Consider the following 16110-nt stretch of genomic DNA (forward strand, 5'->3'; position numbering starts at 1 on the left):
TGACTCAGAGTAGGGCAGCTTCCTGTAACCTCGTGGAGCAAATGCATGAGGAAGAGGTGGGATCGTGTCCTTCCTTCAGCAACATTGCATCCCAGTGGCCCAGCCCTGACCTCCATGCACATAGCTGAAGGTCTGAAAGGAGGCCTTATTTATTTATGAAAAGGATTATGAATCAGCTTTCTGCCTTCAAAGGTGCCAAGGTAACATACAATAAGGAAAACAGTAAAAGAATAAAAAACACATTTTTTTAAAAAAAGGAAAAAATCAGACAGCAGAATTTAAAAAACCATCAAAACCAGATGAAACAAAACAGTTCATCTAGCACTAGGCAAAGATGGAGCCAACCTGGCCTTCCTAAGAAGAGAGTTTCACACTCAGGATGCTTCTGTAGAGAAGGCCTTGCCCCAGGTACTCACCAACCTAGCCTCTCTTGGTTATACATACAAATTGAGCCTCTGGTGAAGATGAATTTATTTGTGCAGGCTCACATGGGAGGAGGTCTTTCAGATAGTTTGGCCCCAAATCATCTAGGGCTCTATCAGTAAGAACCAGCACCTTGAATTGTGGTCAGAAACAAATTGGAAGCCAATGCAGTTGACGCATGACCAGTCTGACAATTTTCACACTGGTTGCTATTTCTAAACACTCGTCCACAGCAGTCCTCACTCTTTAAGCTTTATGCATGCAGGTGCTTCACATGATCTAAACGCCTTGTACAAACATGGTTCCCATGCACACACAGCTTACATACGTGGGCAGCAGAAAGGGGCAGTGGGAACCACACTGATATGGATAGAGCCCAAAGTGCATTCATATCTTCTGGAGTGGAGGGTGAGCCTGTGTTGTGGCTGGTGGAAGGAGGTTTCCCTGGGACTCCTGAGTGAGACGCCAACCCAGATTACCACTGCTAATCAGAAATAATCAAAATATAGGCTTGGATAAAAAGGAAAGTGAATTATCTGAAAGTAGAATTGGATGTAAAGAGTGGGTGGTGGGAGTAAGTATGAGTGCACTGAAATATATTAAGAACAGCTGGCATAATCATAAAAGCCCATTTTGAACTACAACTGACAGAATGGAAGTTATTTTATTGTTGCAGCAGCATTTCTTCTCCCTCTCAATCCATCTAGGCTGAAGCATTTGCACAATGAAAGGTGGAGCTAGGAAACAATCTACAAATGCTTCCACTCCTACAGATTCCAATTCTGAATTCCTTTATAAAAAAAACACCACCCTAATCCTCTTAAAGCTAAATTCAAGTGTTATGCATATTAAAATATTATATAGTATTTATGTTAGACCTACCCGTGCTTTTCTCTGCTTGGTATCAATGGGATTTTGCTGTGGCTTTCATCAGCATGGATAACCTGAGCGACATACTCCCCACTTTGCTGGAAGTATCCGTAGACAGCCACTTGCACAGTGCAGTATTCACTAGCGCTCTTCAGCCAGGGGCTCAAAATGAGGAAGTTCGTGCTTTCTGATGTACTGAGGTATAGGAACGAACCTGCAATGAAAGAGAAGATAAGAAACTGATTACCACCCCCCAAAAGTGTAAATGATAACAAGGATTGTTGTCCAAACTAGGGCTAGCAGCTTCCTTTACCTTCAAAAACAACTGTTCGTTCTAGAGTCAGTCTGCTGTCATTGGATTGTTCATCTAAAATGTCACTAAACTTTGGCAATCTGCGCACAAAACCTGAACTGACATTCCAGGCTCTGAAAAGGAGCCAAGAAGAGCTACTGGGTCTTGGCATGTATGAGGAAAGCTGGTGGTGCCATAAACCCAAATCAGTAAGAAATCTCAGTGCCAAGACATACTCATGAGGCTCAGGCACAGAATACCTGGCATATACTTGGAAAGGCGTTTCTGGAACCATAGCCAGATTCTCATTAGTCCTCCTGATTGTATCAAGGAATATACCAAGGTTGTAGCTATTGTCAAATTATCTTCTTCTTTTTGTCGCTATTGTCAAATTATCTTTTTTTGGGTCCTGGAACTGTCCCTAGGAATTTGGAGTCATGTGTTTATTTAAACATTTGCCTTACTTGCTGATTGAGAAATGTGAACAACCCTAACCCATGTCTACTCAGAAGGTAGTCCTATTGAAGCCAGTGGGATTTATTACCAGGTTAGCGGGATTAGGACTGCAGACCCAGTTTCCGTTGGAAGAAGATCAGTGGAGGATCGTGTAGTATTTTGGTTTATTTAAAAGCATGTAAGTTCAGCAGAGACAGCTTAAACATTTTAATAGACAGGAAGATTTGCTGCCTCACATCAGTTCTCCAAATACAGACAGTCTCCAAGATGCTAACACAGCCCTAATAAGGTTGCCATATTTTGAAGAGCAAAAAAGAGGACACATTTGCTGACTTCTACTTTTAACTATAGATCGCTATGATGACTCTACCCATGAAAAAGGGCACTTGTCCTGGAAGAGGAGGAAGAGGAGGAGTTTGGATTTGATATCCCACTTTATCACTACCCGAAGGAGTCTCAAAGTGGCTAACATTCTCCTTTCCCGTCCTCCCCCACAACAGACACTCTGTGAGGTGAGTGGGGCTGAGAGACTTCAAAGAAGTATGACTAGCCCAAGGTCACCTAGCAGCTGCATGTGGAGGAATGGGGAAGTGAACACGGTTCACCAGATTATGAGTCTACCACTCTTAACCACTACACCACAATGGACAAATGGCAATCCTACAACTCACTTCCCTTCCTTTTTCTCTGTATCTAACTCAAACTGCTCTCTCTCTCTCTCTCGTTCCTTTCATAGACACTTTGCTTAGCTCATCCATACCTAGGGGGAAAGAACCCCCTCCCCCAAACCCAGCTTTGAGAATACATAGGCTGTGTACCAGCTTAAAATGCAGAGAATTTATTCTTTCTCACAGTATTTCAAATGGCATTTGCACGTCAGCATGGCTTGATTTGTACCAAAATCCCCTGCTGTATGACCACCCCCAGTGGGCAGAGACCAGATGGGCAGTTCCCAATTCTGAATGAAGCAGTTTGGGGGCAGGCAAAATGCATCAAAACACAGTATTTCACAAGAAACTACAGGCTGCGAATTGTGACTAGATGTGTGTACACGGCTTCCCAAACCGTAATAGGTGTGTGCAGCACATATCATTAGGATGTGCAGCCAGGGATTTCAATGAAGAACTGGGGGTGGGACAAGTCAAACAAATTAGGACAAGGAAGAAGTCAGGAGGCAAAAATCTAACAAAACAACCCCAACAAGAGTGGCCAAGAAGCCAAAAGAGGAGATTTTTTTCTTGCAGAGAAAAAGGCCCATGCCAAGCTGACTAGAGGCAGGGCAGATCTGAAGGGCTGCTTGTTTTTTTGTTACTCATTTTGGAGAATGTTGTCTGTCAATAATAAGGCAGCCCTAATTTGCAGTAAAAGGCATTTTATATGCTATAGGCATTTAAATATATATATGCTGGGACCTTTAGCATTCATATGACATCCAGGGAAGAAGTGGTGGTGGTTTTGTACCAAAGTGACAAACTATGTTGTGCGGCAGTTTGACAATGTTATTAAAGCTGTAATCTATTCATACATTGCCCAGAAGTACTGTAAGTATTACTGAATTAAATATTGTTAACTTCTGAGTAGACATAATATGTGCTGCAAAAGTGTTGCATGCTGTATGGACAGCCCCAGAGAGAAAAATACAATATTAAAGCTCATAGAAGAACAGAAGGAATTTTACTATTACCCACAAACACAGAGTCTAACATTTCTACAATATTTGGTTCAGGATGAGTGCTTAATGTAATTTCATTACTACAGCAGTTTGTTCTGACATTGTTATTTTACATGCACCTAATTTTACATGCACCTAATCCATATAAGGGACGCGGGTGGCACTGTGGTCTAAACTACTGAGCCTAGGGCTTGCCGATTGGAAGGTTGGCGGTTCAAATCCCCATGACGGGATGAGCTCCCTTTGCTCGGTCCCTGCTCCTGCCAACCTAGCAGTTCAAAAGCACGTCAAAGTGCAAGTAGATAAATAGGTACCGCTCCGGCAGGAAGGTAAACGGCGTTTCTGTGCGCTGTTCTGGTTTGCCAGAAGCAGCTTAGTCATGCTGGCCACATGACCCGGAAGTTGTATGCCGGCTCCCTTGGCCAGTAAAGTGAGATGAGTGCCGCAACTCCAGAGTTGTTTGCGACTGGACCTAACATTCAGGGGTCCCTTTACCCTTTGCCTTTTTAATCCATATTAAAGAGTTTGTTATTATCTGGTACATCAATTCTCTTGGAACTGACTTATTCAAATAAGGTGACAGAGATTTATCTGAAGGATAGAAATAAATTAAAAATATTTATATATATATTTCAAGTTGTGTTTAAGTTCAACATTTTAGTCCTCTATAGATTAAAAAAAACCTGTATGTGACACAAAACAAACAAAAGATATATACTTACTAATCAAATAAATGGAAGGAATATAACTACTTGAACCATTATACAAGCTGTAGAGAGTATACCAGATGCATCTTGGGATGAAATAAACTCTTGCCTACAAAAACTCAGGCCACAGTACAGTTGTTAATTGAGGGACCATGCTGCTTTAAGTTCTAGAAAATACTAGAAGGCAGACACCACAAAGAGACTGCATGAATATTACTTAAGGCAAGGATAGGGAAATTCGGGCTTTCAAAATGTTGATAGACTCCAACTCCAGTCAACCCAAGCCAGCATGGCCAATGACCTTAGATTATGGGAGCTGTATTCCAAAACCACATGATGGTTTGCCTGCTTTCTTTGCCAGCCCTAGGAGCTCTGTCTGCCTGCAGCCATTCAGAGGAGGCTCTTGGCAGCTTCCCCTGTCATGGTCATGGAGAACTCAAGCAGGACTCTGTATCATGCATTGAAGATTACATTAGTTTCCCCAGTATCATTGAGAAAGGTTTGGCTTCTTGGACCATGGTCTCTGCTCCCTTGAGGAAGGACATCTGGCAAAGGATGGGTAGTAGCTCATAGCGGTTGGAAAGAATGAGTCGCATGAACCTGATCAGGAGAGCTTTAAACTATTTCCTGAGGGGAAGGGAGACAAGATTACAAAAGACAGGAGAACACCCAGTACTGGGGATAATAGCTTCTACTGATGCACAGGAAGCTAAGGTGGTGCTTCAGAAACCTGCCAAAGGGCAGGAAACTAAAAGAAGGAAGCAAGTAGAGAGAATGACTCGTGATTTCAGTTGTCTCTACAGTATAATAATGCACAGCCAATAGGAAAGAAGCAAGACGAACATGCGCTCTTGATACAGGATGACCTGAAAGGCATTGCTGAAACCTGGTAGGATGAGACTCATGATAGGAATGTAGAAATTGAGAGGCATAACCTATTCTGAAGAAGAAGAAGAAGAGGAGGAGGAGTAGGAGTTTGGATTTGATATCCCGGTTTATCACTACCATAAGAAGTCTCAAAGCGACTAACTATCTCCAGGAATAGACCAAACAGGAAGGGAGGAGTAGCAGCATTATATGTAAAGGATGAGTACACTTATGAAGAGCAGCATGGAAGGCAGCATGGAAGGCAGATTGAGAGTATATGGGCAAAAATTGTAGGAGAGGGAAGCAACAGTGACCTTACTGTGGGTGCCTGCTATAAACCTCCAAGCCAGATTGGAGACTTGGATGATCCTTTCCTAGAGCAGATTACCAAACATTCAAAAATAAGAGGCATAGTAGGCTTCTGAATAATCACTTTTCTATATGAAAAAAGTATTATCATTTGGATTGCCATGTTTTCGTATTGTGAAAAGGGCTTTTCCAGAATGCCCATCTCATGTGTGATGGGAAGGGCCTTCATATGTCAGAATGTCAGAAAATACATTTTCATTTCTGCAGAATTTACCACCAGTCAATAGTATGTTTTACAATCATGTCTTTCAACCTTCTACCGAAAACCACAAGAATTAGAGCTCTAAATCATGTAGATTTAATCATGTATCTCTCAGAGGAATGCTGAAATCACTGAGATGAGAGAGAACAAACTGATCTCAGCTGCTCGCAGACATATTTCTGAAGGCTGAAGTAATTGCAAATTATAACCTTGCTGATTCACAGGATGTTTGATCATGTTTTTTTTTGTTTCTTACAAAGAAGGGTTTCTTATATAATAAAAAAAACTGAAAAGAAGCTAGGCTGTTTCTTGCTCAGGTTGGGCAAAGCTATGCAATAGAATGTTACTGAACGTATCTGACTCCCTAATAGTTTGATGCCAGCTGTATATAATAATAATAATAATAATAATAATAATAATAATAATAATAATAATGTGGCAAATAGTTGGAGTCAAGGATGAGTCCAGAAGTTTTGGTGGTCCACGGGCAGAGTTCAATGGCTCTGGAAAGCCAAGGGATGGATCCTGTAACAAACACTCCAGACTCAAGTGTCATTGCTGCTTACCTGGGTGATGGTCCCTGTAGCTCCGATTTCACTATCACTCTACCCCACCATGTCCTGGTAAGTGTTGGTGTTGGGAGGTTAAATCTATGCTCCCACTCCACCTCCTGTGTTCTGCTGGATGGTGCTAATAGCCCAGCTAACAACTCTCATAAAGCCCCATCAAGCATAGCCATACTTGATAGGTTCTTATATTCTATTATCCCACCAGGCCTGGCAAGCACAGCCACAGTTGTCATCCCAAAAATACGGAGGGCACAAGTTCTTGAAGGCTGAGGTACATCTTCCCCAACAAGGATGGAGCATGTCAGTGTTAGAAAGAAAGGAAAAAACCCTGAAGATGCTACCAGCGGAGCACAGAGCGTGAAAGACGATTTCTATAGATCCCATAGAACAAGAGACAGAACAGCTCCCTTATGAAAGCCTGACACAACAATGTCACTAAAACTTTCTCCTGTGCTCTCTGCAATTCAAGCTTAGGGCAACATTCTCCAGGGCTTTTGTTTGGGGTGTGGTCCTCCTGGGGTCCTTTTCTGAAGATAATAACTAGAGTTTTGCCCTGAAAACCCACTTTAGATTCTCATCGCCAAGGCTGCACATTCAGATTGTTTCTCATAATACTGGTTCAAAAGAATCCTGCACAAAACTGCTCTATTTCACAATCCAGTTGTTATTCCATTGAGGATCCTTGATAATATATCTCTTGTAATAAATACCCTGTTCTCTAAAATAATTCATTCAAGTCAGCCAGAACTCCTGCTAAATATACATGCACTGGGGCATCTAAATCTTCCTTATTTTCCCATTGTAAGAAGTATGACATTGGCGATCTAACTGAGAAATTCATGTAAGAATATGGGTTCTTTTTTCCCCTAAGAAGCAGACAGGCTATCAACAACAACAACAATCCTAATAATTTTATTTCCGTGAGTTCTAGCACTTGTCACGGTGTCCCGTTGCGCCAGAAGCGGTTTAGTCATGCTGGCCACATGATCCAGAAAGCTGCCTGTGGACAAACACTGGCTCCCTCGGTCTGAAGCGAGATGAGTGCTGCACCCCATAGTCGCCTTTGACTGGACTTAACCATCCAGGGGTCCTTTACCATTTTACCATACAGGAAGGAAGCAATAGCAATAGCAAGGTACAGTAGACAGGGTACTGTATTTTTTTTCTAGTGCTACATGCATAAGAATTAGATAAAGTACTATTCTGCCAAAATAGTCTCTAATTTTTCTGGGATACCAGTTAACAACAACAAAAATTCCACTTTTTACCAGCCCCTCACCATAAGGTCCCAGGACCTCTGTTTTTAGAGAGCTATTCAAATGGCAAATGACCAACATTAATTTTTTTAATAATCATTCTCTATGGAGTTTCCAGTCTTTATATTGTCCTCTTGACAGTCCCATAGTAGTAGTAGTACTAGTAATAGTATTCTGTCATTTTAATATAACACATGAAAAACTCAGACTGAGAATATAGAACTTGACCAAGGCCATGCAGGGGGACTATGACTTAAACACAGATCTTGGAAATCCAAATCCAATGAACTCACCTACTGGACCACACTTGTACACAATTCACTTGTTAGCACAGTGATGTGGGAGCTACATTCGCTAGATTCCAAAGTCCTTCAGGAACACCTGTGTGTAATTGATGAGCCTGCTACTTATCCCACCCTGCCATGGTAATATATGAACATGGCCACCAAACTGTGTTGACCCACTTCACATGAAAATATGCTTTGCTTAGGAGAAATTATTTTCTATTTCTATAAGGACTTCTAATGATTCCTGGAAAATCAATAGAGGCTTCCAATTTGGACATAATTCCTCTTATATCATCATCCTTCTTGTTGTTGTAAATTCTAATGTTAACTACTCAGCATGGACTATAATTATTTATCTCAATCATCTTCAGACCCCTCTGCAGTGACTGCCAGTATTCCTGATCAGTTCACAGCTTAGCCGGGATTTGGCTGAGTCCAAGTCTAGTGCAATGGACAACCTTAGTTTAATGTGTCTGGAATGCATTATCTGCCACCCCTGTGAAAATCTACCCAAAGATAAAAAGGCTCTGGAAAGACAAAGTATCAATTTCTATGTGTTTTAGTTGTGACTCACAAGAAAAATTGGCAGCATTTTTCTGAGAACCTAGACAGCATGTTACCGTTGTTTAGCAACAACATAAAAAATACAACCCGTTTATCTTTCATGGGTAAGCCAGCAGACCAAATTAGAAGCTGGCTCCTAATCTCTTCAACAGTTTTTGATTTTCTTCCAGAAATATAGCCTGTGTGGAACGTTGACTGGGAGATAGTCGCATAAGTCTTTACTACAGATTTTTTAAAGCTTCATATTTAACTTCCTTGGACTTCATTATTTTTTATCTTAACTGGATACAGCTCTAATGAGGCCCTTGGGGATGATCCAGGGTGAATGAATAAGAGAGAAAGAACACTACAGCTTCAAACAGATTTCCCCCCTCTCCTGATACCTGAGCACCTTGAGAATAAAACCTTAGATGAAAGGAACCTTCATGGAATGTGTTGCTAGCATCATGTTCTACCATGGGCACAATTAAAATGAAATGCAAACACCGGGGCACTGCAGCAGCCCCATGGTAAAGGCCCCAAGGTAATGCAGACTGTGCAGCTGGTGAATCTGATTAACACGCTGAACCGGTCATCACAGGCAGAATATTTACCATGTGAAGCAATGCCATAATCACCTATTTAATTAAAGTGGGTATGAACCAATGTTATGCCTCCACAGCACCTGTACAAAAGAGATGAGCACTGGAAATGATTATATAATCAATTGGTTTAATTTTAAATTAATTAAAGACACACTACTGACATAGTAAAAAAATCTGTTGTCAGAAAGCACTGGATGCTTTTTCAGAATGCCATTCATAATGGTCATTCAATCTACCTGCAAGCAAAGCTGGGTAAGACCCAGCTCAGCATTCAATTTTCCTCTAGATATAATGAGGAAATTTACAAGCAGGGCACAGAGGTGATGTGCATTGCCCATCAGTCTTAAGTATCTGCTAGTCAGGTCTTGTCATGGGCATAACTTAGCAGCCATCTTGTTCCCACACATAAAGGAACATAGAGCAAATATGAGAATGGTGGTGGTTAAAGGAACAGCCAGCCTTTAACCTTGCTGGTTGTGGGAAATTGGGGTTCCCATGACAGGCTACCATTCTTTCCCCACCATTGCCCCATTTCAATATCACTTGAGAAAGCAAGGAAACTCGGGACTCAATGATGTCTCATCATGCTATGTTTTGTTTTTCAACACTCTACGGTAGAGAAAATAATACACTCCAACAAGTGGTGTAAGAAAGAGTACTTTGACATGGAACTCATGGGCTACACACTGCTGTATTGTGTGGGGTGTGGGGAATGAAGCCAAAATTTGGCGCGCGCGCGCACACACACACACCCTCATGCTGCTTTCTCAAAGCCAAATGAGCAGGGCACAAGGCTTTAGGAAGGAAGCACGAGACTCTGGCAGGAACCTGTAGTGCTCCCACCTGTTTCCCAAAGCTGGGAAAGCATTAACTAGGCTTTAGGAAGGAGGATGGAGGATTCTAGGACCCTAGGACCCTGTCAGAGCCATTATACCTCCTTCCTGAAGCTCAGTGCCTCCTTGCTTGGCTTTGGGAAGGCTATGTAGGGGCTGAAGGGGGGTGGCATGTCAAATGTTTTCAAGGGCTGCCAAAAAATGCCCCAAGGCAGCCTTTAGGTCATGAGTTGGACTGCCCTGATTTAGAAGAACCTCACACATTGGATGTATCCCCAAACTAACTGTGAGTAAGTCATAAAGGTGGATACTTCTTTTGGCATAGCTGCTCCTTGGGAGAAGTTGGGACACTCTGGATTCAATTTATTTGTATACTCTTTCCTAGATTGTTAATCTCTTGTTGATCCACTGTTGTTAGCTGATCACTGCTTGCAGTGTATGGTGGGAAGGCTGCCATATAAATGCTAAATCAGATCTGAAAAGAGAAGACAGGCCAGTCAGTAGAGCAGGATTCATGCCCCACACTGGGCAAAAGATTCCTGCATTGCAGGGGGATGGACTAGATAACCCTCAGGGTCCCTTCCAACTTTAAAATTCTATGACTCTATTAATCTATGAGACAGATTTGCAACTCAGTTGCATTTAACCATTAGTTAAATGCACCCACTTACGGAAGGAGAGCAAATGGATGTGAATTTGCTGGCAATGTTACACAGCAGGGGTTTTACTTCAATTCACTTTTTATTTAAACAACAATGGCCTTGGTCAATAACCTTAACACAATTTCTCTCAGAACAAATAATGAGAATCCTAAATAATGCTTTTCCTAGGCCATGTATGCTTAAACCAGAAAAATTTCCCTACAATTATTTTCTTTACAATCAGCTCATAATGGTTTTCTTCATTAATGAGTTAGTTATATTGTAAGTTGCTGTTTATTAATTTGCTGTTACTTCAAGCCAGATGCAGAAAAACATATTTAATCAAAAGCTCAATGGAATTAATAACAGCTGACACTAAAATATATTTAGTGGTCTCTAATTGCAGTAGCATTCAGTAGGAGACAAATGAATTAATCTTGCACTCAAGGTTTTCCTCTAATAGTTGCCAGACTGTTGGCAGCATTTCAAAATTAATGGCATGAAAGTAAATGGATGTTTTAGAAAATGAGTGACAAGGCAGGATCACTTGACATCAAAAGATGTATTCTTGTTGCTATTATAGTCAATTTCATGGGGAATGTACAAGAAAAGACTAACACAAGGTATTTAAATATCCAATCTTTCACTGCCTGTCTTTCGAGATGGAGAAGAAATTTGATTCAGTATGCATTTAAAGCTAAATCTATCAATTTTTCACTTTCTGAAACAATATGGAAACCAAAACATAGCTATCCTTTGAAATTCACACTTATGTGAATTTTGCAATGCAGTTCAACTACCAAATTTTTCAAAAATGCATATATTAGAGGGAAGTGCCTAAAATGATATTAGTGAAAATAACACAGAGAAGTGTATTATATTAAGGAAAATTGCCTGCAAAAATGTGTCCATTAGTCAAAGTTGTATGTAAAAATGTATTTATTAGGAGAAATTCATATTAAAATGCTGATGGATTTGCATGAGGTTGTTTTTTTGTGTTTTTTTTTAAACAAAGTTGCAAATGGCTGCAAAATGTGGAAAACTGAATTTAAGATTGAAAACATGAGAAACTGAAAGAACCAAAACTGACAAATCCTGAGATTTGGGGAATCGGTGTTAAATCTGAAATAGAGGCCCTACAAAATAAATTTATGAGGCAGACTTAGGGGCTTCCCTTAGGACACCGGCAGCCCACCTCAGAGCTGAGCTGGGCCTCCCCTCTCAAGCAGCCAGAATTGATCTAGCCTATCTGAGATACTGGAGCAGGCTAAATGCCTTTGAGGATCATATCCTTACTAAACTCTGCTGCTTAGAACAACTAAGGGGACAGGGGGCTGGGCACAAAAGCACCAAGACAAACTTAGGGGTTATAATCTCCAAATGGAGAACTACAGTGGTGCCCCGCTAGACGAAAATAATTCGTTCTGCGAAAATTTCCGTCTAGCGGGTTTTTCGTCTAGCGAAGCAGCAATGACAATCGCGCTTTCGCTAGATGGGAAAAAAAAGACGAAAAATTTTCGTCTTGCGAGGCAGCCCCATAGACTTTTTCGTCTAGCGGGGCAACCTCCCGCTAGACGAATGCCTTCGTCTAGCGAGGCATTCGTCTAGCGGGGCACCACTGTACTTAGCCCTTAGCCCACGTGACCTTAGAAACTGGATTTTTGATCAGGATGCCAACCATGACAGAGCATCCATCATTGCTGCCCATTACTCTACTTGGTGCACTCTGGCACTCGTCACGCTGTCCCGTTGTGCCAGAAGGTTAGTCATGCTGGCCACATGACCCAGAAAGCTGTCTGTGGACAAACACCGGCTACCTTGGCCTGAAGTGAGTTGAGCACTGCACCCCATAGTTGCCTTTGACTGGACTTAACTGTCCAGGGGTCCTTTACCTTTTCTTTTTACCTTTTACTTGGTGTATTGTATCTTTGAGATGAAAAGAATCCTAAGAGCATGCCTGCCAGTTACGTTGTTCAGTTAAAGAAGCTTAAGTTTAGTTGATGGATGTAGGTGCTTGGTCAGTGCAATGGGTTTCACCATACTAGATCCCTCAGGGACCTTTTGGTACACACTGACCAAGGTTCTAGCTCTGGGACTACTCGGGAACCATGAGGACATCACCGCTGCTCAGGTTGTTTGGCCTGTCCCTTTGCTTTGCCTGTGAAGGAGTTTTCTGACATCAACACTGGCTTTAGGTTTCAATTAAAGTGTTTTTTTGAATTGTGCCACCAAAAATATTATTTATGTGGTCCGGTGCCCTTGTAATTTACTGTATGTGGGCAAATGTTCTAGATCTTTAAGAACTAGGATAGGGGAGCATAGATCTCGTATGAGAAATGCTGTGACAAGTACCCCTCTGGTGGAACATTATTTCCAGAAAAAGCACAGCGAAACTCACATACAATTCTTTGCCATTTGGCGACTGAAGTTTGACCCATACAATAGAATTAATACTGAGAAGGTACTCTTGAGACAAGAAATTTCATTTAGTCATCTTCTTAATACAATCACACCGCATGGGTTGAATACATCATTTGATTGGGCTTTTTCTTGTAGTACCTCTTTAAGAAACCCTCGGTGTTTTAAAGTCTCTACTCATAAATGTCTACTAGTAAGCTTCCTTTGTGCTCTGCTAGCCAGCAAGCAGCAATTGCCTCTTCCTGTACCCCATGTAGGACCTTGTTCACTTCACAGGATGAGTCAGCCTGCTATGGTCTGGAAAAGTTTACCATTCTCTTTTATACTGCCAGCTGAAGGAGGAGTTTCTCTTTGAAACTGGGATCACTGACCTCCAGTCTTGTTTGCTACAGCTGCTCTGCCGCTCCCAATAATTCCCTTGAGCCAGAGATGATGAAAATATATTAATTGTCATACTTATTTTGGTGATTCTGGAGTACCGCTTGCATGTACTGCATGCCTTGTAATAGCGGGTACATTGTGATGAATACATTCATTGTACATTGCCCTATATTGTGTGTTTGTATGCTAGCCTGAACCCCTGTTTTTTCTATTTGTGTATGTTGCTATACAGTGGGTTCCTTATTTTTGTGCTAGAAGCTTGAGCAAAGCAGGGGTGGTTCAACCCTGAGAGGAAAATGGTGGTTTTAAACAACAGAAGAGGTTTTAGTCGTGCAGGGGTGGAGGAACACTGGAGTTTCTTAAAAAAATAAAGAATCGAACTGCTTAGAATATGGAGAAATAGCAGGAATGGGTACAACACAGAAGCTAACACCAAAAAGCTAACACGGCAGAGCCTTTCCAAACACCTTGGTTTGAACTCAGTGTCACCCCCTGCTCAGGTCAATCAAACCTCTGCCATTGTTTAAAATGGGAAGGGGGGGGGGTCCTCTCAGTATCCTATCTTTCTCAGTTGACTGTCCTAACTTCTAATTGAGTATTATCCACACCAGTAAAAGTTATTGTTTTAAACATCTTTGAAGTGTGACATATATCCCTGAATCCAGACACGGTAAAATGAAAAGTAAAAATGATGACATGGCACAAGAGTTTGCAGCACAGGTGGGCACATATTGCTGGACTACAACTTCTATTATCCCTGACTGCTGGATATGCTGTCTGGAATGATGGGAGTTAGAGTCCAGCAACACCTGAAGAGCCACAGTCCCCCCCCCCAACCTCTGGTTTACAGTGATATAACTCATTTTGATTTTTTGGAAATGGCATCAGTCTAACACAAGGCAGAACCACCTCAGTATCAACCACACACATTTGATCTCTAATTGCTGGAGTTTCGTATTTTCTGTTAACATTGCCCATAAAACCAAACGCAGAAACAAAGCAAGCCTAGCTACTTCCGTTGACCATACTTAGAATGTAGAGTTTTTAACAGTCAACAGCAAAATAGTTATTCTAAATATGAACTTCATCTTAACACTGCAGGGGAGATGAGTTTATAGGTTGCTTTTTTTTGTTAAGAGTAAACAGCTCCGACAGATTAGAGCTGTAAAGTTCCTTAAAAGGCAACATCCACCGGGGGCCTCATGAAGAATAAATAAAGCAAACCATTTCATGTTACTGACTTTGATGAACAAGGGAAAGCATTTTCATCAGGGTTACAAAATAAAAAGCTATTAAGATGTAGTACACTTCACATTCTACTAACAACACTTGAGGCCAACGGTCAAACTGAAAGTGACTGTGATATGAGCTCTATGTCTCTTCTTTGGGGGGGGGGAAATACCATCTGTCAGAGGAGATAGGTATTTTTTTCCCCATGCAGAAGCTTTTTTGGAATAATGCTATGTCATAATACAGTCACTACATTGCATGCTGTTCCAAGGGCATTCTGGGGATCAAATGCTGGCCCCAAGCTACCAAGAAAAGCAGCAATAAGTTTAAAAAGAGAGAAATCAATGCTAGTGGCACAACACCACCAAGTGCACCCGCTAAACTTTTTTTTTTGGGGGGGGGAATCATTCTCCTGAAAAATCTATGCAATTTGACCTCCGTCTGCCATTTTCATCAGTCATCATATTGGGGTAGGCCACTTCATCTCAGCTCTACCTCTCCTATGTCAGATGTTCCTTGTGAAGTCACATGCCTTCATGTTCCTCAAAGCACAAGGCACATGGATTGCCATATACTTTGCAATGTCCATCTCCGGGAGATTCACCTGCTCTCATAAACATTTGCATTTCTTTGTCTGGAATCATTATTGGTACAAATATTTATATACACAAATTCTGTCAAGGCATTCCAATGAGACACTTTCAGAAGGTACGTGGCAGCTGGTTGCTTTTTAAGAAAGCTTCCTATGGCTGATGTGGAGTTTAGCTTGTTGCTGCTTCTATGTAATTTCTAATGTCAAAACAACTGCACTGATGGCTAGTTTATTTCTGGGCCCAGTTCAAGGTACTGTCCACACATGAATGCTTTCAACTACTTACAGCCCAAATATCTGACTATCCTTCCCCACTGACCCTCTCAGGTGTTAAAATCAACAGAGGGGTTGCTCTTGGTAGTCCCACCACCCTCAGAAGTTCAGGTTATAGTGGCCTGGGAGAGGGATTTTTCTTTTGCAGGTATCAGGTTGTAGGATTGCTTTCCAACAAAAGTGCACCTGGCACCTTCATTATATGGTTTCCTCCATATGCTGAAAACACTCTTCTTTACCCAGGCTTTTGACACCTGAGAAGTGTGTTTTCAGGACACACCCCAATCTGGGGAGTACAGTTTGTTTTAAATTGTTGTAACCTGCCTTAATGGTGAAGGACAGGTAAATTGGAAATAACAACAACAATATTTTTTGATAATTTGTTTGATTATTGATGATAGAACCATTGAACTGCAATAATAATAATAACAACAACAACATCAACAACAACAATAATATTTTTTTATTTGTACCCCGCCCATCTGGCTGGGTCTCCCCAGCCACTCTGGGCGGCTTCCATCAAATATTAAAATACATTAAAATTTCACAGATTAAAAACTTCCCTAAACAGGGCTGCCTTCAGGTATTTTCTGAATGTCAGGTAGTTGTTTATTCCTTTGACCT

At 41.4% G+C, this 16110-nt stretch overlaps 1 protein-coding gene across 1 annotated transcript in view; it reads right to left on the bottom strand.

The window, feature by feature from the left end:
- Window positions 1-1301: 1301 nt before the first annotated feature.
- Window positions 1302-16110, bottom strand: part of LOC117044643 (ALK tyrosine kinase receptor-like) — a 252823-nt gene continuing 238014 nt past the window's right edge. The window contains exon 4 of the mRNA XM_033145451.1: window positions 1302-1507. Within this exon, the coding sequence (XP_033001342.1) occupies window positions 1302-1507 (206 nt within the window). The remainder of the gene's footprint in view (window positions 1508-16110) is intronic.

Source organism: Lacerta agilis, chromosome 3, assembly GCF_009819535.1.
Source record: "Lacerta agilis isolate rLacAgi1 chromosome 3, rLacAgi1.pri, whole genome shotgun sequence".
NCBI lineage: Eukaryota > Metazoa > Chordata > Lepidosauria > Squamata > Lacertidae > Lacerta > Lacerta agilis.